We start from the raw sequence: 20,517 nt of genomic DNA on the forward strand, positions 1-20,517 counted from the left end.
TGCCTCTGCCTCTTCATTTTTTTGCGAACTTGGTCAGTGAGCTTGTAGTCATCCAAGCGTTCTGGATGTCTTTGACTCAGGACCGCATTTATCTGGACTAAGTGTGATCGATTAGTTTCATTTGGAGACGCCGTATCTTCCCAGGACTAGTGTTTGTGGCTCCAGTTTCATTTCTGATGGCTTTCTTTTGATTTAAAACACATGATCCATAAAGTGGAAAAAAGCCAAACAAATGAGACCTTGCTTTTAGGATTTGCTTTCTGTCCAGAGGTACTTTTTCATGTCTTTGAGCTTGGGGTGGGTCCAGCAAGGCTTACTTTTAATTGCTCTCTTTTAATTTTGAGTCCGCATGTGTTATTTTGTCCTAGTCCCAGGACATCTGGTGTTTAAAACCCCTGGCCTGCAGAGCACCTTTCTCACAATCTATAAACATTCGATTTCCAAAGCCTAGAACACTTCTCTGATCAGAGCAAAAATCAGAATATCCTTCAGCCGTCACGAACCAATGTTCTCTTCATGGGAATGTTACTTGATTGATCAATTGATTACACACATGCCCCTAATCTATTGGTTAGGTGATTTAGTATGACCAATATCAATAACTGAATTGGGGCTCCAATTTGAGTCCGTAGGTTTTACTGGCATCTTGATGCTCAAAGATTGTTCATCTTCAAGGATGCAGTAATGAAAAACATGAGTGCAAAGGAGAGGAGACCATTTGGCTCATCTGCCTGCTGTAGTTAGCAGCTAATTGGTTCAAGGATCGTTTCTTGAAGGACTACAGGATGGCAGCTTCAAGCACAAGGCTGAGCAGTCTGACCCACATCCCGCTACTCTTTGTGTAAAGTGCTCCAACTTGAAGTTCACTCTGGTCTGCTGTGTTGACTGTGTCCCATAACCTTAGAATTAATGCAGCTGACAGAGAAAGAGGACTCCAGGCTGTTGAGGAAAGGTCTGCGCCAGCAGTGGCCTAAAATAGCTGCAGCCCAGATCCGTGCCCATCTTCCACCAGCACAATGTCCGGGCCTGCAGCAAGGGCGCTCCTTGACTGGTGTTGTAGAGATCCAGGCCCCACTCTGGGCAGATCACGTGACGAGACCATGCTTTCGTCATCTGGATTGAGACCTGCAGCAGGAAGCTCGAGGACCAGCAACACTGCCATGTGGGGAAAAAATCAACTTCAGAAGACCATGCAGATGTGAAAAAGAAACTTTTTTTTGTTTACAAGGCAAATTCAAAGTGTTGCCTTGAATTTTCTATGGCCTGCTGGTTTTGGTATTTTTGCTCTCCTAAATTTTATAGGGAAAATAGAAATAGACAGTTAATTGATCCTGTGCGAGAAATTCAGTAAAACAGCTGAAAAGTGTATGAAATTATTCAATAATAATACAATACAATCAGTACAGTGAGAAGTGCACTAAGAAGAGTTGCTCACAGTCCAGAATACACAAAGAACAAACCAGAACAGAACACAAAAAATTTGTATTGCACAAAAACGGTTTTAAATGGGAAAGCCTGATCTAGCAGAGAGTTTACTGTTTAGTCCAAAAACAGGTCAATGTCAATGTTGCCCCTGCCCAGACACACAGTGGATGCGTTGTACAGTCTTATGACAGAAGGCAAGAAAGACCTCCTGTAGCGCTCCCTGTCGCACTGTGGATCAGCCTATTGCTGAACGTGCTCTTCATTCTCACAAGCATGTCATAGGGGGGATGGGAGACGTTGTCCATGATGGCCTCTAGTTTGGACACCATTCTCCTCTCGGCCACTACCTCCAGGGGGTCCAGGTCAGACCTATAGGAAATTTGAATGCAAATTGAAGTCTTTAATAAATTAAACGTATTCAAACGATTGTGGCAAGGCCTCCTTTTCCCTCGTGAGAACTGCTTAACTCTGAGTCGCGTGCTCCCCGGCCACTTAATGCCATGGTAACCAGCACAATAATAATAATAATAATAATAATAATAATAAATAATTGCTTACACTTATATGGTGGTTTTCTGGACACTCCACTCAAAGTGCTTTACAGGTAATGGGGATCCCCTCCACCACCACCAGTGTTTTTCCCACACCTGGGTTATGCACCAGTACTCTCCCACACACCAGCTCTCAGTGGGGAGGAGAGCAGAGTGATGAAGCCAGTTCAGAGATGGGGATTATTAGGAGGCCATGATTGGTAAGGGCCAATGGGAAATTTGACCAGGACACCGGGGTTACACCCCTACTCTTTTCGAGAAGCAATTGTTAATGACCACAGAGAGTCAGGACCTCAGTTTTACATCTCATCCGGAGCCTTTTTACAATATAGTGTCCCCATCACTATACTGGGGCATTAGGACCCACTCAGACTGCAGGGTGAGGGCTCCCTGCTGGTCCCACTAACACCTCTTCCAGCAGCAACCTTAGTTTTTCCCAGGAGGTCTCCCATCCAGGTACTTACCAGGCTCACACCTGCATAGCTTCAATGGGTTGCTAGTTGTGAATTGCAGTGATATGGCTGCTTGCTTTTTACATATAAGTTATTTTTACAAGTTATAAGCTTTTTACAAGTTATTTTTATTAAAATTTACGGCGTAGCCAATACATGGTTTCTTCGTTCGAAAGCAGCAATGAGTAAACTTACCCACAACAGAGCAGGCGGACCTTGGAATAAATGATGGTTAGCGTAGGTTTTCTTTCCTAAGTCTTTTTTTGTATTCAAAGGTTGGGAAATAAACCCGGTTCCACATTAATATTCCAGTCATATAACATTTACATTGCGTGTTACATTTTAAATGATTAAGATGAATTAGTCAGGACATGGCGAATCATCAGCACTGTAATCTGTGAGGGTCTAGTAATGCCTAGTTTGTTCGATGGCATTGGTAGTCGCAAAACCAGGAAGTGTTTTGCGGCGTTATTTTGTTTGTTGTCTGAAGTGTTCAGTGTGTCTTTTATTTCGTGGTTTCAAATAAGAGCAGTTTCGAGAGCCCCATGGACGAAGACAAAGGGATGTTAGGTACTCTCCGAGCTTTAGGGTGAGTGTCCTCAATCATTAAATCAATGAATGCGGTAAGTTGTTGTTTAAAAGTTGAGGAGTATTCCGTCAGGGTGACAGCTATCGAACAGCAGAGCCGTGTTCAGTAACATTGCAGCAGCTTCTTGTGTGAGACGTGCGTCAGCCAATACTTACAATCCGACTTGCTTTTCATTTTCGTACTGCAAAGCTCGTGTCTTGTGCAGGACCTGTTATGTTATTACAGGGGATTGTAGCCCCATGATAATAGAACTTTTTGTACTGGGACTGTAGCTCCAATTGTAACAGGACTGTTCCACTCTACTGGGACTGTAGCTCCTATTGTAACAGGACCGTTCTACTGTACTGGGACTGTAGCCCCTATTGTAACAGGACCGTTCTACTGTACTGGGACTGTAGCTCCTATTGTAACAGGACTGTTCTACTGTACTGGAACTGTAGCCCCTATTGTAACAGGACTGTTCTACTGTACTGGGACTGTAGCTCCTACTGTAACAGGACTGTCCCACTGCACTGGGACTGCAGCTCCTATTGTAACAGGACTGTCCTCCTGCACTGGGACTGTAGCTCCTATTGTAACAGGACTGTCCTCCTGCACTGGGACTGTAGCTCCTACTGTAACAGGACTGTTCTACTGCACTGGGACTGGAGCTCCTATTGTAACAGGACTGTTCTACTGTACTGGGACTGTAGCCCCTATTGTAACAGGACTGTAGCCCCTACTGTAACAGGACTGTTCGACTGTACTGGGACTGTAGCTCCTATTGTAACAGGACCGTTCTACTGTACTGGGACTGTAGCTCCTATTGTAACAGGACTGTTCTCCTGCACTGGGACTGTAGCCCCTACTGTAACAGGACTGTTCGACTGTACTGGGACTGTAGCTCCTATTGTAACAGGACTGTTCGACTGTACTGGGACTGTAGCCCCTACTGTAACAGGACTGTTACTGTACTGTTACTGTAGCCTCCTGTTCTCTCTCTTAGGTACAGAGACGGTGTGTGTGGCAGTGGGTGTCAGTGTCAGTGTGAGGATGCACAGTGCTCTGTGTTCCCTCCTCTCATTCTCTGGCTCCTGTCACAGCTGAGGGACTCTGGTGGTCTGGAACAGGACAGCAGCAGCCCTGGACAAGGTCACTGTACAGCTTTTTCCTCTATTCACAACATGCATATTGTCAACACTCTCAGTGTGTATGAAAATGATGTTGATAATGGAACTCTCCACGGAGAAAAGCAGAGATAATTCCTGTTTCTGGGATGGGACCGTTACGACACAGGAGACCCTAACTTTAAGCACACGTTTATCTTGGTAAATCTGAAAATATTTGCAGGTGGCTGCACTCTGTCTACATCCAACAAGCCAGTCAGAGACCTGTGGCTCTAAACTCCTTCTGCACCTGCTGCTGAAACACTCCCTGCACACCCCACGCTGACGACAGGGCCCGCCCAGTTTAACCTACTTCTGTGTGCCCAGAGTGCTGACGGCCAGATCTGTCTGGCAGGTGTAGGAGATAAGAAGCGCATCGCTACCGGTCTTGTCATCACAGACGCATGGCCTCTCTCCTCCTCGCCACTCACGCCGGGTTATCCCGCCGAGACGCGGCGTTGGGCAAGGAAGAGGAGGGAGAGGGCTGATGCGTGGCCCTGCTGTGTTTCTCCAGGCTGTGACGGCAGCGCCTGCCCTGCGGCCCTGGAGCAGCTGAGCGCCGCACTGGAGGAGCTGCACTGCCCTCACCCCGCCCTGGGGCACGGCCTGGACAGCGCGCACGCACGCCGCACCGCCATCGGTCAGAGGGGGGGGGGGGGGATGAAATGGAGAGAACGAAGCAGAGAGACGGAGAGAGAGGGGGGTAGGAGTGGGACAGGGGGAGGGCTGTAGGAGAAACCGGAGGATATATGTCGACTGTGAGCCTGTAGGTGCTGTGATGTATATGGGGGGTCAGTGTCAGTGAAGGTCTTTTCCTGTTTGTACGGTGTGTGTGAAGCGGGTGCCTGTCGGCCTTTCTGTGTGCAGAGTTCCTGGTCTCCGAGCTCCAGGCGACACAGATTCTACAAGCAAGAGAGCGGCACCAGGGGGAGGCAGAGGGAGCGCGGGCGGCGAGAGGCGGAGAGGAGGAAACGAGGGGAGAAGGGAAAGCAGGCACAGAGGAGGGACAGGGGGAGGCAAGAGCTGTAGATAAAGACACAGGAGACAGTGGAGAAATGGAGAGAGAGCTGGTCCTGCTGTGCCGGGCCCTGGATCTCCAGCCTGAGACTCAGCCCAGCTCCTTGTTGACTGTGGTACAAGGTGAGGTGAGTCTGCCACTGGTCCACGCACAGTTGAGGCTGGACAGGTAGATGCACCTGAAATACCAACAATCTTATAAATCTGAACAGATTAATACACACTGGTCAGTCTGGACCAGTGTATCCATCCGATACACAAACTATCTTAGAAATCTGGACAGGTTCATGCACACTGGTCAGTCTGGACAGGTACACAGACACTCATATGAATCTGGACAGGTTCATACACACAAGTCAGTCTGGACAGGTACACAGACACTCGTATAAATCTGGACAGGTTCATACACACAAGTCAGTCTGGACAGGTACATAGACACTTATATAAATCTGGACAGGTTCATACACACAAGTCAGTCTGGACAGGTACATAGACACTTATATAAATCTGGACAGGTTCATGCACACAGGTCAGTCTGGACAGGTACACAGACACTCATATAAATCTGGACAGGTTCATACACACAGGTCAGTCTGGACAGGTACACAGACACTCATATAAATCTGGACAGGTTCATACACACAGGTCAGTCTGGACAGGTACACAGACACTCATATAAATCTGGACAGGTTCATACACACAGGTCAGTCTGGACAGGGACACACGTGTACACATGAACAGGTGAGAGACAGTTACACAATCACCTCATCGCTCTCCTGTTCAGACTGCACTTTATATTCAATTGTTTATGAATTGCAGTGCATTTTCTTGTTGGCAGCCTTTCAGTTTTTCATCCAAGTTAATCGTCACTGGTAACACAAAGTCTTGTTGTCTGGTATACAGGTGGTGTCACGCCTTGCCCGACTGCCAGGGGGCGCTCCCCCAAGGCCACTGCTGAAGTTGCCCTTAACCTCGGAGCAATGGGTACGATGCCACCGGGGTAGTGCTGGGGGAGGAAGGGTTCAGGCATGAGAGCTACTGATGGGGATGTTGAAGGGACTTTAGTACTGAATTACTCACAGTACGTTTTATGACCTCTCTCGTTGTAATGGTAGTAAAGGTAGTTTGCCTTGTGTATTAGCCTACAACAGCAGCAACAAGCCCAGTCACACAGCTGCCCCTCCCTCTGTGTCTTCCGGCCCCTCTCAGGCCCGCATGGAGGAGATCCATCAGGCTCTCCGTCAGGAATATGAGTGTCGGCGTCACATGATGATCAAGCGCTTCCAGGTCACGGTCGGCTCTTTCCACTGGGGCGAGAGAGGACAGGTATGGCCCTCTCACAGTCTCCCCTGCCAGTCTCTCTCACCGCCACTGTCTCTATTCTCTCACTCTGTCCATCTCACACTCTCCCTCCCTCTCTCTGTCCAACTCACACTGTCCCTCTCTCTGTCCATCTCATACTCTTCCTCTCTCTGTCCATCGCACACTGTCCCTCGTTCTCTCCGTCTCACACTTTCCCTTGCTGTCTCTCTCTCCATCTCACTCTCGTTCTCTCTCGCTCTTACTGTCTCTACTGTCTTTTCTCTGTCCATCTCACACTCTCCCTCGCTCTCTCTCCATCTCACACTCTCTCTTGCTCTCTCCTTATTTCTCACTCTGTCCATCTCACCCTCTCTCTTTCTCTTACTGTCTCTACTGTCTTTTCTCTGTCCATCTCACCCTCTCTCTTTCTCTTACTATCTCTACCGTCTTTTCTCTGTCCATCTCACTCTCTCTTTCTCTCACTGTCTTTTCTCTGTCCACCTCACACTCTCTTCCTCTGCCCATCTTGCTTTCGGTCTCATTCCCTGTCGCTCTGACTCTGTTCAGAAGTGCTCTCTTGACGTGAAAACGCAGCCGGCTCGTGGCCGGACGGAGGTGATGTCCTCTACCGGCTCTGTCTCTTGCTCTCCCCATCAGGACCGGAGTCGGTTGATGTCGACCGTGCTGCAGCCTCTAGAGGGCGCTCTCTCCCCACTGCCGGCCACCTCCCTCTGCCACCTGCTGGCCGCCAGGGAGGACCAGTCGCGCATCGTGGCCACGAGCTGCGGAGAGGCCCGGCGCGTCACCTGCTGCGCTGTCAACAAGGCGAGCGCTTGGGGCAGGGGGCAGGGGGTTTGGGGGGTCTGTCCGGCGGAGGTGACTCCCCGTGCGAGCTGCGAGGCTGGGAGACTCACTCGTCTCCCTCTGGCTGTGTGCCCAGGTGCTGATGGGCAGTGTGCCGGACCGAGGGGGCCGCCCTGGGGAGATTGAACCGCCCATGCCCTCCTGGGGAGCCCGGAGACAGGGAGGGGGAGGCCGCGGCGGTCGGAGGTACTCCGGCAAGAAGAAGAACAAGAAGAAAGAGTGAGGAAGAGGAGGAGCCTGTCCACTTCCAGGCATCACGTACTGCTGACCTCCAGACTCAGGTGAGGAATGAGAGGGAGCTGAGACAGGGGGAGAGGGACAGAGAGAGGGAGGAGGAGGAGAAGGGGGTGGGGAGAGACACAGTTGAGTAGGAGACAAAGACAGAGACATCAATATATGGTTTTGTCTGAAACCTTAATTTGATTTATACACAACAAAGCAGGTTGTGTGGTTGTGTTTTAATTTGTTTTGTGTGTTTCTTTCTCTTCTGGGTTAACTCTTCTGTGTGTTGTGTTTCTGTGTACAGTGGACTGTTGGAGACATTGTGCAGCAAAATCATTGAATCACCAGAGGAATGCACTGTATGTGATTAAATATATATGCACAAGTATGTATATCTATATATTTTTGTATCCCAGTATGTATCTAAAAGTTTCTTCCAGTGTGGGCTGTTCTTGGTTTTGGTGTGTTAGTATTACTGCTGGTGTCGTGCTTATTAGGTTTGATCACGACAAACTGTTTCAGTGATCTCTGCCAACATATTTAATAAGGTATGTAGAGATCTTTCTCCTGGAGATCAGTTAGTAACCTTTTTTTTTCAATTGCCAGCCTTGCTAGTAGGAGGCACCCCTGACTGCTCCTTGCAAAAAATGTTGATTCCTGGTTTATGGAAAATAACAAGGGTTTGTCTCATCACAGCCCACAGTATTCTGTTATTTCTGGCACTAGACTAGACTGTACATTCACTAATCGGTGAGCAAACTGATTGCACTGTCTTAACAAAAACCGCAAATGGTTACGCATTTGGTAGTATGATGGGAAGCAGAGAGACTGCAAGATATTAGAGTTATTACTAATTCTCAAATAAAATGGGTATAGTTATGTTGGGGTCAATGTAAAATTTCAGAACTTTAATTGAACTTTAAACTTTAAATAATTGCGTTATTATTGTAAATCAATCTCAATCTAAGAGGCATATTTTGTTTGAATAAAAACATTGACTTTCCTTGCGGTCTTTTTTTTATACTCAGTGTTGTGTGTGTTTATCAGACAATGTGTGTACTGGTGTGTGTACCAGAGAGTGTGTGTATGTTGACGTGTTGCGTGTATTGCTAGTGTTCATACAGTATCTGAGAAAGTGTCTCCACTGTGCTGCTGTACAATCCCAGTGCTGACCTCTCATGAGGTCTGGACTAGCAGATGAGCGCAGACAGGCAGAGGGAGCTGGCGGGAGGTCTTCTCCGTACAGAAGTGCGAGCGTGTGTGCGAGCGTGTGTGCGAGCGTGTGTGCGTGCGTGTACGCAGGTGTGGCTGGAATAGCAAGGACTGAAAGTAAGTGTCCTTACCAGGATATTAACTCCTCTCCAACCGTTGTTGTGTGGATGGTTGATGCAGAGGGATATTAGGATACCTGCTCCTACTATAGTTACTACATACTCTGCTACTAGTATAGTCACTATACCTGCTGCTACTACTATAGACTACTGATCTTACTAACTCTGCAGTTACTCTGTTACACTAATACCTTTGTTGCTACTATTGGTACTGCTTTAACTACTACTGTTACTCCTGCTACATGCTGTTACTCCTCCAGATATTGCTACTGCTGTTACTAAAGAAAATTAAAAAATAACTGTGAGAGACAAAATCAGACATAATTCCATTTTTTTATTAAAACATTCTCATTTAGGGTCTAATGCCCTCAAGATGAAAAATTCTCCTTTTTCCATACAGAAATAAAACAATCACATTGCATGTCTGCTACAAAAAATTTAAGTGTTTAAAAAAACATTAATGCACAGATTCAATAAATAAGATCTACTTTTGTTGTTTTAAATAAAAGAGCATCAAGTCTGTTTCTGGCAGTGCAGTAAGTGTGAAGAGGGGGCAGGAGGGGACAGAGAAGGAGTCAGAAACTGATGGAGAGAGGAGGGATAATGGAGAGAGAGGGGTGATTGGGGGGGGAGGGAGGATAATGGAGAGGGAGGGGTAGAGAGAGGTGGGGTGATGGGGAGGGAGGGGTAGAGAGAGGCGGGGTGATGGGAGGGGTACAGAGGGGGGTGATGGGGAGGGAGGTGTAGAGAGGGGGGTGATGGGGAGGGAGGAAAGAAGGGACAGAGAAGGGAGGGAGGGGTACAGAGAGGGGGGGTGATGGGGAGGGAGGGGTAGAAAGAGGGGGTGATGGGGAGGGAGGGGTAGAGAAAGTGTTCATGTGGAGGGAGGGGTACAGAGAGGGGGGTGATGGGGAGGGAGGAAAGAAGGGACAGAGAGGGGAGGGAGGGGTACAGAGAGGAGGGGTAATGGAGAGGGAGGAAAGAAGGAACAGAGAGGGGAGGGAGGGGTACAGAGAGGGGGGTGATGGAGAGGGAGGAAAGAAGGGACAGAGAGGGGAGGGAGGGGTACAGAGAGGGGGGTGATGGGGAGGGAGCGGTAGAAAGAGGGGGTGATGGGGAGGGAGGGAGGGGTAGAGAAAGTGGTCATGTGGAGGGAGGGGTACAGAGAGGAGGGATAATGGAGAGGGAGGAAAGAAGGGACAGAGAGGGGAGGGGGACAGAGAAGGGGGTGATTGCAATACAAGGAGGAAAGAGTGATGCAAAGGTGATATAGGTACAGGGAGGAAGAGGAGAGAGGCAGAGTCATACTGGGAGGAAGAGGGGAGAGGGAGATACAGTAGAAGGTCAGAAAGGCTTTTTGTGGAAGAAGTGAATTGGCAGTCTGAGCTTATTGCCTTTCTCATTATTGCTGTTGCTCTGGAAGGCAGGAGCTGGAGGAGCACAGACAGAGCTCAGTGGCTCCTCTCTCCTCATCGCTTCCTTAGGGTTATATGGCGCCCTGTATGGCCCCTCAGTGTTTACATGGAGCTCTGAGGGCGCCCTCACAGTTTATACGGAGCTCTGCAATGTATGAACATCATGAACCGGTGACAAATAATTAAGCAACTCCCAAACAAACTGCAGATTCCCCACCGGGCACTTACACACCAGAGGGGAGAGGTGTGTGGAAACCCAGGAGCCCCGGGCTGGCCCTCCCTCTTGCCGTCAGAGACCTGCCATCACTTCAATGGCCAGCAGGGGGCAGGTCGAGAAGATGCCAGTGTTGGTGGTGCTGCCATTGCAACTTTTTCATATTGCCTGTGGGGATCTGTTTCTTGCTGTGCACTGCGAAGGAATGGCTTGATGTTCCCTCACCAGTGCTCCCACAGACTCAAACACATACACATATATGCACGCACACACCCATGCACCTGGAAACCTAGGCTCACGCACACGCACTCGTACCTACACGCACACGTGTGCTCACAGTCACACTCCCACACACGCTCTCCCTCACCTGCCGTTTCTTTCATGTTGCAAATTATTGTTAATTTCAGCTTCACTGTTCTAAAACCTGATCTTCAAGCAAGCAAGATGGTTCTGAAGTGCACGGGAGTGGCTGAATTGTTCCTACCGCCCTGATGTTACCCTGGATGAATCTAGCTGGTTGCTGGTCTTTCAGTCTTTTCAGCGTTTGTGCGGCGCTCTTCGGACTGAGCCGTGTCCATTTCCAGCCCCTGAGGGATCTCTCACAAAACTTGACTTGGGCTCTTTTACACAGGAGGGTTCAAAACCCAGGCAGAGGCAAATCCATTACACCTCATGTCTTACCAGTGCGTCCCAGTCCAGAGCTGGGAGACCTGGACAACACACACTGGAGACACATACACCAAGGCCGTTCCCCATGCGGTGCCACAGGAAACTGTTCTAAGGGGTCTGGGCTTTTGGGAACCATGTGGACCCCGATCCTGTCCCAGGGCCCCCACGACTGTTAAGGCGGCTGTGTGACTCGCTGTGGGTGGTTCTGGATGGCCGTGCTCCTCGCACCTGCGACCTTGGAGACATTCCGGACAAAAAACATTCGGAGGTTAAGCAGTAGAACTGGCAGGAAAAAGACCTGATCCGGTCTGTGTTAGTGAGAGGTCCTGGAGGCCCCGCTGGGCCAGCTGGCGTCGCAGCCCCTGGTTACTGGTGATCGACGCTGCGTTTCCGCGGGCGAGCGGGCGAGGCCGACCAGCCGCAGTGTCAGCAGTGTGCTGGGACGGACGTTCCCAGCGAGACTCGCAGGGCGATATCCTGTCGGCCTTGACGCGTCTGCGCCGGGCCGCCCCCGAAGCGATGATTCCTCCGTCCTCCCGCGCGGCCGTCTGCCCTCCCCGGCACGGCGCGGTCCGAGCGCGGCGCCGCTTTTCACAAGAGGGAACCGCGTGCCCCCATTTCAGCGCCGGCGCTGGGGTGCCGGCGGACCCGCTGGAGGACGGGAGTGTGCTGGGACGAGCTCATTAGCTACAAATGCTGTTTGTCATGGTGGCGGGCGTGGGGGTAGCTGGGGGTCAGGGGAGTCTGGACAGGCAGGGACTGGCGGGGTGGCGTCCGCGTGTCCGCTCAGGTCTTGGCGTTGCGCGGTAGCTGCAGCTCCTCCATCTTCATGATGAGGAAGGAGACGGGCGGAGACTCCCCGGCCCCCAGCGAGGCCTGGGACCCCTGTGACCTCAGCGACCCCTGTGACCTCAGCGACCTGTGGGACACCAGCGACCCACGGTCCTGGCTCTGTCGGCACAGCTGGCTGGCGCAGGGGCTCAGTTTCTCCCGCAGGGGGCGCTCAGACACCTGTGTGAGAGAGAGAGAGACAGACTGAGATCTGATGTAAACAGAGGACCCGGTTCTGGAGTTACACTGCAGTGCGCTCCCATGTTTTCTGTGCGGAGAAACGCAGCTCTGTCTCCCGCTGGGACCGTAGCCATTTTGTTTTCATGTGGCAGTTAATCGTCCCGTCCAGTCCCGGAGCTGTCCAGTCCAGGAGCTGTCCAGTCCAGGAGCTGTCCATTTCCAGCCCCTGAGGGATCTCTCACAAAACTTGACTTGGGCTCTTTTACGGCCCAAGCTGGCCGGCCCGTCCAGATGAGCGTTGCCGTGGAAATTGAGCCCCGTGCAGCAGTGAGATTTGATCCGCCGGGATCACATTCCCACGGGAAGCGCCCCCCCCCCACTGCGGGTTTCTCGTCTGCTGACCTTCTCCGGGGGCTGCGCTCTCTGCAGGGGCGGCAGGGGTCCCGGGGCGGGCGAGCCGGGGTCCGTCCTGCCCCCTCTGTCCACGGGGCCCGGGGTCCAGACCCCCGGGTCCGTCTGGGTGGAGCGATCCGAGAGCTGCGAGACCCAGCGGGCCGAGTCCATCCCGGGCCCCAGCGACCGGGAGTGGCCCTGGAGGCCCTCGCCCCCGCCCTGGGGGAACACGAAGGCGTCCTCTTCCGAGCCTGGGGGGCAGAGAAGGGCAGCACCGTGACGCAGTGCACCTGTGCTCATGAAAACCTTCGAATCGGCGCGTTGCTGCCTAACAGCGCTGGAGCCGGGGTCCAGATCCGGACCTGGGGTGCTGTCTATGTGGAGTTTGCATGCTCTCCTCGTATTCGCGTGGGTTTCCACCCTTGCAGTCCAGAGACTTTCTGGCTTCGGGGAAAATTGGTCCTAGCTGTAAGTATGTGAAACCTCTGGCTTCACATTCACCCCGGGACATAACCTCTGCTGTCTTATGTCATCAGCTGCTCTCTCCTGATCTATCTGTTTTCTGTAATCTGCTGTTTTCTGATTCTTGTTGGCACGCAGGGGCGGAGCGGTGGCTCTGTGGCTGAGGATCTGCGCCTGTGGCTGGAAGGTTGCCAGTTCGTATCCCACAGCCGACAGAGGAATCCTACTCCATTGGGCCCCTGAGCAAGGCCCTTAACCCCAGCTGCTCCAGGGGTGCTGAATAAATGGCTGACCCTGCGCTCTGACCCCCAGCTTCTCTCCCTGTCTGTGTGTCTCATGGAGAGCAAGCTGGGGTCTGTGAAAAGACAAATTCCCAATACAAGAGACTGTATATGGCCAATAAAGTGATCTGATCTCGTTTCCGTGTGGATACGGCGATGGCGCTGTGCTCGCTTTCCTCGTGGCACCAGGTTTTCCGGGTCGTCCGGGCTAACGAGAGGGCGTGGATCTGTTTTTGCTGCGCTAGCGTGGACTAGGTGGGGCAGTTCCGGGAGGCAGAGGGGTCACTCACTCCAGCTGGGGGTCTTGCTGCAGGTCTCGGGAGCTGGCGTGGAGGGGCAGGAAGGCGGGGCATCGCCAGGCAGCACGGGGAAGCGCTTGTGGCACTCCAGCACCACCTGGTCCTTACAGTGCCGGTGACAGTTCACCCCGCAGTCTGGACAGAGAGAGGGACTGGTCAGCGCCGGGCATGGTGGCCAGTAACAGAGGGGCTGGTCAGCACCGGGCACAGTGGCCAGCAACAGAGGGGCTGGTCAGCACCAGGCACAGTGGCCAGTAACAGAGGGACTGGTCAGCGCCGGGCATGGTGGCCAGTAACAGAGGGGCTGGTCAGCACCGGGCACAGTGGCCAGTAACAGAGGGGCTGGTCAGCACCGGGCACGGCGGCCAGCAACAGAGGGACTGGTCAGCGCCGGGCACGGCGGCCAGCAACAGAGAGACTGGTCAGCGCCGGGCACGGCGGCCAGTAACAGAGAGACTGGTCAGCGCCGGGCACGGCGGCCAGCAACAGAGAGACTGGTCAGCGCCGGGCACGGCGGCCAGTAACAGAGAGACTGGTCAGCGCCGGGCACAGCGGCCAGCAACAGAGAGACTGGTCAGCACCGGGCACGGCGGCCAGCAACAGAGGGACTGGTCAGCGCCGGGCACGGCGGCCAGCAACAGAGAGACTGGTCAGCGCCGGGCACGGCGGCCAGCAACAGAGAGACTGGTCAGCGCCGGGCACGGCGGCCAGTAACAGAGAGACTGGTCAGCGCCGGGCACAGCGGCCAGCAACAGAGAGACTGGTCAGCGCCGGGCACGGCGGCCAGTAACAGAGAGACTGGTCAGCGCCGGGCACGGCGGCCAGCAACAGAGAGACTGGTCAGCGCCGGGCACGGCGATATTCTGGTTAGTACAGAAAAGCATCGGACGTGCTGCTCGCTGTGTTCTTATAGAAGGAAGGTTGTTGGTGTATGAAAGGCTTGTCTTACCTCTGCAGCGATAGCCCTGTTTGATGACTCCCCAGAGCTGAAAGACAGGAGACATATACAGCAGTTACTCAGAGTGAGTCACACAGCAGTTACTCAGAGTGGGGTTGAGTCACACAGCAGTTACTCAGAGTGGGGTTGAGTTACAAAGAGTGGGGTTGAGTCACACAGCAGTTACTCAGAGTGGGGTTGAGTCACACAGCAGTTACACAGAGCGGGGTTGAGTCACACCCCCAGAGTAAGAGAGGGACACTGACAGAGCGAGAGAGATAGGGACTGCAGAGTGAGACAGACAGTGGGGATGACAGTGGCAGAGGGAGAGAGACAGTGGGGATGACAGTGACAGAGAGAGAGACAGTGGGGATGACAGTGACAGAGGGAGAGACAGTGGGGATGACAGTGGCAGAGGGAGAGACAGTGGGGATGACAGTGACAGAGAGAGAGAGACAGTGGGGATGACAGTGACAGAGGGAGAGAGACAGTGGGGATGACAGTGACAGAGAGAGAGAGACAGTGGGGATGACAGTGACAGAGGGAGAGAGACAGTGGGGATGACAGTGACAGAGAGAGAGAGACAGTGCAGATGACAGTGACAGAGAGAGAGACAGACAAAAAAAATAACAAACAGAAACAGACCCTGACGAAGTACAGGCTCAGTGACCACAACCTGGCCATAGAAACTGGGCGACACAGGCAGACCTGGCTGTCCAGAGAGGACAGGCTGTGCTCCCACTGCCAGCGGGGAGAAATAGAGACAGAGGTGCACTTCCTACTGCACTGTGACAGATACTCTGGGATTAGAGAAACATTCTTCCCTAAATTCAGAAATCTAATCCCAGAGTTCCCACACCTGCCAGAATCACAACGGGTCCCAATCCTACTGGGAGAGGGAGGAGGGAACTCAGTTGAACTGGCAGCCCAGTATGTGATCTCCTGTCACAGCCTGAGGAACAGTGAGTCTGTCTCCCAATAATGCTCCAGCCGCCTACAGAATATGTCAATATTGTATAATATGTCTTTGTTGTAAATGTCTGTAATATGTCTGTAGATTTTATTTTACTTCTATTTTTGTTTTGTTTCATGTAAATATCATTACTTTCATTTGCTTTGGCAACACTGATTGTACCCATCGGTCATGCTAATAAAGCACCTTGAATTGAATTGAATTGAATTGACAGTGGAGATGACAGTGACAGAGGGAGAGAGACAGTGGGGATGACAGTGACAGAGGGAGAGACAGTGACAGAGGGAGAGAGACAGTGGGGATGACAGTGACAGAGGGAGAGAGACAGTGGGGATGACAGTGGCAGAGGGAGAGACTGTGGGGATGACAGTGGCAGAGGGAGAGAGACAGTGGGGATGACAGTGACAGAGGGAGAGACAGTGACAGAGGGAGAGAGACAGTGGGGATGACAGTGGCAGAGGGAGAGACAGTGGGGATGACAGTGGCAGAGGGAGAGAGACAGTGGGGATGACAGTGACAGAGGGAGACAGTGGGGATGACAGTGGCAGAGGGAGAGAGACAGTGGGGATGACAGTGACAGAGGGAGAGACAGTGGGGATGACAGTGACAGAGAGAGAGAGACAGTGGGGATGACAGTGACAGAGGGAGAGAGACAGTGGGGATGACAGTGACAGAGGGAGAGACAGTGGGGATGACAGTGGCAGAGGGAGAGAGACAGTGGGGATGACAGTGGCAGAGGGAGAGACAGTGGGGATGACAGTGACAGAGGGAGAGACAGTGACAGAGGGAGAGAGACAGTGGAGATGACAGTGACAGAGGGAGAGACAGTGACAGAGGGAGAGAGACAGTGGGGATGACAGTGACAGAGGGAGAGAGACAGTGCGAAGGAGAGAGATACAGAGACAGAAGAGGTGCCTCACAAAGCCCCCGCAGGCGTCGCAGAAGGTGGGCCTCTTGTACGTTGTCTCCTGGAAGTTGTGCAGGATGTTGAAGCCCAGCTTGGCACAGACAGACATCCCCCGCATGAAGTAGGAGGTGATCTCCTCACGGCTGATCTCCCCCTGCCTGGACAGAGAGCAGAGCCCGCGCTGAGTTAGCCCAGCACTCTGCTGGAGCAGAAATCACATCATAAAAACAGGAGCTCAAGAACGAGAGAGGGGGAATGGGGGATAGAGGAGGAAGGAAAGGGGAGGGCTGTCTGTCTCTCCTGGTGGGGTGTGTGTGGCTGTCTGTCTCTCCTGGTGGGGTGTGTGTGGCTGTCTGTCTCTCCTGGTGGGGTGTGTGTGGCTGTCTGTCTCTCCTAGTGGGGTGTGTGTGGCTGTCTGTCTCTCCTGGTGGGGTGTGTGTGGCTGTCTGTCTCTCCTAGTGGGGTGTGTGTGGCTGTCTGTCTCTCCTGGTGGGGTGTGTGTGGCTGTCTGTCTCTCCTGGTGGGGTGTGTGTGGCTGTCTGTCTCTCCTAGTGGGGGGTGTGTGGCTGTCTGTCTCTCCTGGTAGGGTGTGTGTGGCTGTCTGTCTCTCCTGGTGGGGTGTGTGTGGCTGTCTGTCTCTCCTGGCAGTGTGTGTGTGTGGGACTGTCTGTCTCTCCTGGTGGTTTACAGTCTGTCTGCCTGTGTGTCTGACCTGTCGCTCTCTTGTGTGCAGAAGGAGAATGGAAAGCTGGCAGCAATCTTCTCAAAGTCCTCCAGTGCAATGTAGCCGTCCAGGTTGTGGTCATAGTTCTTCATGATGGACTGTAGGGGGCGACAGACACACAGGCAATGAGAGATGCCTGCAGGTTCACAGGTGAAGGCATACTTCCAGTAAAATAAGTAAATAAACAAATGTCAGTTAAATCAGGTGACAGTCTGGAAGAAACCAGTCAGGCTTTGCTGTGTGGCTGTTCAGAGCTCTAGACGAATTTATGCCTGTAATTCCATTTATCACTCCACAGCTCCCAGCTGGCAGCCCCCTGGAGCTCAGCAGGTGTGAGCCTGTCCAGTACCTGGATGGGAGACTCCTGGGAAAAACTGCTGCTGGAAGAGGTGTTACAGGAACCAGTAGGGGGCGCTCACCCTGCAGTCTGTGTGGGTCCTAATGCCCCAGTATAGTGACGGGGACACTATACTGTAAAATAAAATGCCGTCCTTCAGATGACACGTAAAACTGAGGTCTTGACTCTCTGAGGTAATTAACAATCCCAGGGCATTAGGGTGGTGTCCTGGCCAAATTTCCCATTGGCCCTCACCAATCATGGCCTCCTAATAATCCCCATCTCTGAACTGGCTTCATCACTCTGCTCTCCTCCCACTGAGAGCTGGTATGTGGGGAGAGGACTGGCGCACTATGGCTGCCGTCACATCATCCAGGGGGGGCTGCACACTGGTGGGGGTGGAGGGGATCCCCATTACCTGTAAAGCGCTCTGAGTGGAGTGTCCAGAAAAGCGCCATATAAGTGTAAGCCATTGTTATTAAGCATTTTAACAGGGGAAAATATATTTAACCTAAAAACTGTCAAATCAGAATGAGAGTGTCCTTACGTCAACCATCTGTTTGACGTGCTTGGAGATGGTGGCGGGGTCGAGGCGGGGGGCCACGCCGGACGCCCAGTCCGCTATCATTGGGGGCTTCACTGGGGTGGCAGGCTGGAGAGCAGGCCGAGGGAGGAAGAGAGGGTGGGGGAGAGAGAGAGACAGAGAGCACGTAACGTAATCACATCACACTGTTCTTTATGACTGCGTGCCCCGGCTGCGTTACAATGTACTGGGTTTTCTAAGGAGCCTAGGAAGCCAGCAGGATTTTTAAAGCAGCCGTATTGAAACCATGCCTTTTGTATGTAGGCCCCATTGCGCTGTCTGGATACGAACACCCCGCACTCTGTTTTTCTTGCATCCTGTACACCGCTGTGTACGGAGCTCGGCTGTCAATGTTTCCTGCTCTGCGGTGTTGGACCATAGCGTGTATCACTCTCCTCTGTGCAATGGTGTGTTGTGTGGCGCTGTGCTGTACCAGGTTATACTCTGCTGTACTACACAGTGCTGTGTTACACTATACTGTGTGGAGCTACTCTGTGTTGTAGTTTGTTGAGCTGCAGTATACAGTGCTTTTCCATTGTGCTGTACTGTACTGTATGGTACCTTGTTTCATTGTGCAGTACTATACTGTCTGTCCTATGCTACGCTGTTTTTAAAGGGCTCTGAGCTTCCCTCTTCTGTACTGGGTTATACTGTTCTATACTATACTGTTCTATGCTGCATTGGGTTGCGCTGTGCTGTTCTGTCCTGCATTGTATCATAGCGCGGTATATGGGGTTGTACTGTACAATACCATGCTGTAATGTCCTGTGTTGTGGTCTCTTTCGCACCTGTAATTTAGGGTTCTTAGGTTCCTTGGTATAGGAGAGCTCGTAGATCTCATCCTCTGTGTAGTACAGGTCTAGAGACAGCTGGGGACACACAAGGTCACACAGTGTCAGGCTGGGTCACAGAGCACACTCACACTCCTCCCTTTCTCTCTTTCTCCCATTCTCCCTGAGTCAGCCTGTGCTGTACTGACTCTTCCCTCCCTCTCTCTCCCTTCCCTCCACACTCCTCTCAGTTCAGTTCAATTCAAGGTGCTTTATTAGCATGACCAATGGGTACAATCAGTGTTGCCAAAGCAAATAAAAATAATAAAATGAACACGTAACAAAACAAAAATTAAAGTAAACTGAAATCTACAGACATAGATTTCTCTCTCTCCCTTCCCTCTGTCTCTCCTTTCTCCACACACTCCTCTCTCTCCCTTCCCTCTGTCTCTCTCCTTCCTGTCCCTCTCTCCCAGTCTGTTCCTCTCCCTCTCTCCCAGTCTGTTCCTGTCCCTCTGTCCCAGACTGTTCTGTCCCTCTGTCCCAGTCTGTTCCTGTCCCTCTGTCCCAGTCTGTTCCCGTCCGTCTGTCCCAGTCTGTTCCTGTCCCTCTCTCCCAGTCTGTTCCTGTCCCTCTGTCCCAGTCTGTTCCCGTCCGTCTGTCCCAGTCTGTTCCTGTCCCTCTCTCCCAGTCTGTTCCTCTCCCTCTGTCCCAGTCTGTTTCTGTCCGTCTGTCCCAGTCTGTTCCTGTCCCTCTCTCCCAGTCTGTTCCTCTCCCTCTCTCCCAGTCTGTTCCTCTCCCTCTCTCCCAGTCTGTTCCTCTCCCTCTGTCCCAGTCTGTTCCTCTCCCTCTGTCCCAGTCTGTTTCTGTCCCTCTCTCCCAGTCTGTTCCTCTCCCTCTGTCCCAGTCTGTTCCTCTCCCTCTCTCCCAGTCTGTTCCTCTCCCTCTCTCCCAGTCTGTTCCTGTCCCTCTGTCCCAGTCTGTTCCCGTCCGTCTGTCCCAGTCTGTTCCTGTCCCTCTCTCCCAGTCTGTTCCTCTCCCTCTGTCCCAGTCTGTTTCTGTCCGTCTGTCCCAGTCTGTTCCTCTCCCTCTGTCCCAGTCTGTTCCTCTCCCTCTCTCCCAGTCTGTTCCTCTCCCTCTGTCCCAGTCTGTTCCTGTCCCTCTCTCCCAGTCTGTTCCTCTCCCTCTGTCCCAGTCTGTTCCTCTCCCTCTGTCCCAGTCTGTTTCTGTCCGTCTGTCCCAGTCTGTTTCTGTCCGTCTGTCCCAGTCTGTTCCTGTCCCTCTCTCCCAGTCTGTTCCTCTCCCTCTGTCCCAGTCTGTTCCTCTCCCTCTGTCCCAGTCTGTTTCTGTCCGTCTGTCCCAGTCTGTTCCTGTCCCTCTCTCCCAGTCTGTTCCTCTCCCTCTGTCCCAGTCTGTTCCTCTCCCTCTGTCCCAGTCTGTTTCTGTCCGTCTGTCCCAGTCTGTTCCTCTCCCTCTGTCCCAGTCTGTTCCTCTCCCTCTGTCCCAGTCTGTTCCTCTCCCTCTGTCCCAGTCTGTTCCTGTCCCTCTCTCCCAGTCTGTTCCTCTCCCTCTGTCCCAGTCTGTTCCTGTCCCTCTCTCCCAGTCTGTTCCTGTCCCTCTCTCCCAGTCTGTTCCTCTCCCTCT

General features: G+C 52.3%; 2 protein-coding genes across 4 annotated transcripts in view; one reads left to right on the forward strand and one right to left on the reverse strand.

Moving 5' to 3' along the window:
- The first annotated feature begins 2,863 nt into the window (after positions 1 to 2,863).
- Positions 2,864 to 8,570, forward strand: LOC148838642 (protein FAM98C). Its single transcript, XM_088910912.1, has 9 exons — positions 2,864 to 3,017; positions 4,003 to 4,148; positions 4,677 to 4,802; positions 5,030 to 5,307; positions 6,083 to 6,163; positions 6,389 to 6,505; positions 7,139 to 7,306; positions 7,422 to 7,626; positions 7,872 to 8,570. Exons 1-8 carry the CDS (start codon positions 2,974 to 2,976, stop codon positions 7,566 to 7,568), a joined length of 1,107 nt encoding a protein of 368 aa, XP_088767038.1. The 5' UTR covers positions 2,864 to 2,973; the 3' UTR covers positions 7,569 to 7,626; positions 7,872 to 8,570.
- Positions 8,571 to 9,215: 645 nt separating this feature from the next.
- Positions 9,216 to 20,517, reverse strand: part of rasgrp4 (RAS guanyl releasing protein 4) — a 48,494-nt gene continuing 37,192 nt past the window's right edge. For 2 of the 3 annotated variants that reach the window (XM_088912248.1, XM_088912246.1), the window contains 8 exons: positions 18,892 to 18,972; positions 18,068 to 18,172; positions 17,172 to 17,281; positions 16,473 to 16,617; positions 14,592 to 14,628; positions 13,634 to 13,777; positions 12,610 to 12,851; positions 9,216 to 12,207 (listed from right to left, as the gene is read on the reverse strand). In XM_088912248.1, coding sequence (XP_088768374.1) covers positions 11,983 to 12,207; positions 12,610 to 12,851; positions 13,634 to 13,777; positions 14,592 to 14,628; positions 16,473 to 16,617; positions 17,172 to 17,281; positions 18,068 to 18,172; positions 18,892 to 18,972 — 1,089 coding nt within the window. In that variant the 3' untranslated portion in view covers positions 9,216 to 11,982. The remainder of the gene's footprint in view (positions 12,208 to 12,609; positions 12,852 to 13,633; positions 13,778 to 14,591; positions 14,629 to 16,472; positions 16,618 to 17,171; positions 17,282 to 18,067; positions 18,173 to 18,891; positions 18,973 to 20,517) is intronic. The other variant, XM_088912247.1, reaches the window with a different exon arrangement.

Source organism: Atractosteus spatula, chromosome 3, assembly GCF_055471065.1.
Source record: "Atractosteus spatula isolate fAtrSpa1 chromosome 3, fAtrSpa1.hap1, whole genome shotgun sequence".
In the NCBI taxonomy this organism is placed as follows: Eukaryota; Metazoa; Chordata; class Actinopteri; order Semionotiformes; family Lepisosteidae; genus Atractosteus; species Atractosteus spatula.

Excerpts from the sequence above, each read along its gene's own strand:
- LOC148838642 (XM_088910912.1), top strand. The coding sequence starts at position 2,974 with ATGGACGAAGACAAAGGGATGTTAGGTACTCTCCGAGCTTTAGG. Across the intron at positions 6,164-6,388 it reads CCTTAACCTCGGAGCAATGG|GCCCGCATGGAGGAGATCCA; the intron begins GTACGATGCCAC and ends GGCCCCTCTCAG. Across the intron at positions 7,307-7,421 it reads CCTGCTGCGCTGTCAACAAG|GTGCTGATGGGCAGTGTGCC; the intron begins GCGAGCGCTTGG and ends CTGTGTGCCCAG.